Genomic DNA, 1,032 nt, shown 5'->3' with positions numbered 1-1,032 from the left:
CCCTATGTACAAGTATGCTATGCAAAAGCATCCTCTTATGCGTGTTGTCCTCGAACTGAAAGAAGGTCGTCAAAAGTTCGTACTCAAAAGAGAGATGAAGCGCCCTCTTGGTCAAGTCGTTTGGGATACGGTCCCTCAAGCCTTCAATGTTTGGCTCAGTTTCACCATTACATTCACTGTTTTCCCCTGGCTCGTATTCGAGATGAAGCCCTCCAATTTATCTGTCGGTTTGTTCGGTCAGCTCATGACGTACTGTTACCAGGTCTTCGACACTATCGGTCGTTCTTCGCCTAGTTATCATCTCCGTTTGAGCAAAAGAGGCACACGTTTTGCGTCCTTCGGGCGTTTGATTTTCATCGCCTTGTTTTTCCTATGTGCCGAGGTTAACACTAACCCATTGAATCAAGACTGGTTTCGCTTTGTTGTTATGGCGTTCTTTGCTGGTTCTAATGGTGTTGTTGCTTCTTGGTGTATGATACATGGACCGACTCAAGTGGATCAAGATGAGCAAGAGGAGTTGGAGATTGCTGGTTATGTGATGGCCTTTGGGCTTATCTGTGGTATCCTCAGCGGTTCAGTGATCGCTACCATTATCCAACAAACTGCCTTTATGTAAGGCTCGGAAGGTTGAACCTTCTTAACCCTTCATAATCGTTGTATGTTATGTTCTCCATCCATCGTCTCCTCATCCAGTCTTTCAATCCGATGGTTTTCATTGTTATCACTCACGGAAGCTGATAACAAGACTTGCGTCCCTCCATGGGTGTCGGAGGATCAATTAGTGAGGAGATATGGTTGGAAATAGATCGAAGGAGCCCCGACTCATGTCCCACGTTAAATTCCTCGGGTACTACTATGCTTGTTTTGCTGCACTATTTGTACTGAACGTTTCTTCGCAACTGGGAGGGCTTGCGTTGCCATTCGGAGGGAAACCTGGTGGGCGGATCGTTGGTTGCGTTTGCATCAACGACATCGCTCATTTGAAGGTCCATTCGATTGGTATGCCCACTCCCGCACTCTCCCTCCCCCACT

The 1,032-nt window shown here is 47.0% G+C and overlaps 1 protein-coding gene across 1 annotated transcript; it reads left to right on the top strand.

The window, feature by feature from the left end:
- Nucleotides 1-37: 37 nt before the first annotated feature.
- On the top strand, nt 38-616 carry Pmar_PMAR028106 (equilibrative nucleoside transporter, putative; the record flags this gene model as incomplete). The annotated part of the gene is made up of 1 exon (XM_002783658.1): nt 38-616. The coding sequence occupies one exon, from the start codon at nt 38-40 to the stop codon at nt 614-616; it is 579 nt and encodes a 192-aa protein (XP_002783704.1).
- Nucleotides 617-1,032: the final 416 nt, after the last annotated feature.

The sequence above is a fragment of the Perkinsus marinus genome, assembly GCF_000006405.1.
Source record: "Perkinsus marinus ATCC 50983 genomic scaffold scf_1104296936806, whole genome shotgun sequence".
NCBI lineage: Eukaryota > Perkinsozoa > Perkinsida > Perkinsidae > Perkinsus > Perkinsus marinus.
Note: the sequence above shows the minus strand (reverse complement) of the source record. Positions and strands in the feature narration are given on the sequence as shown.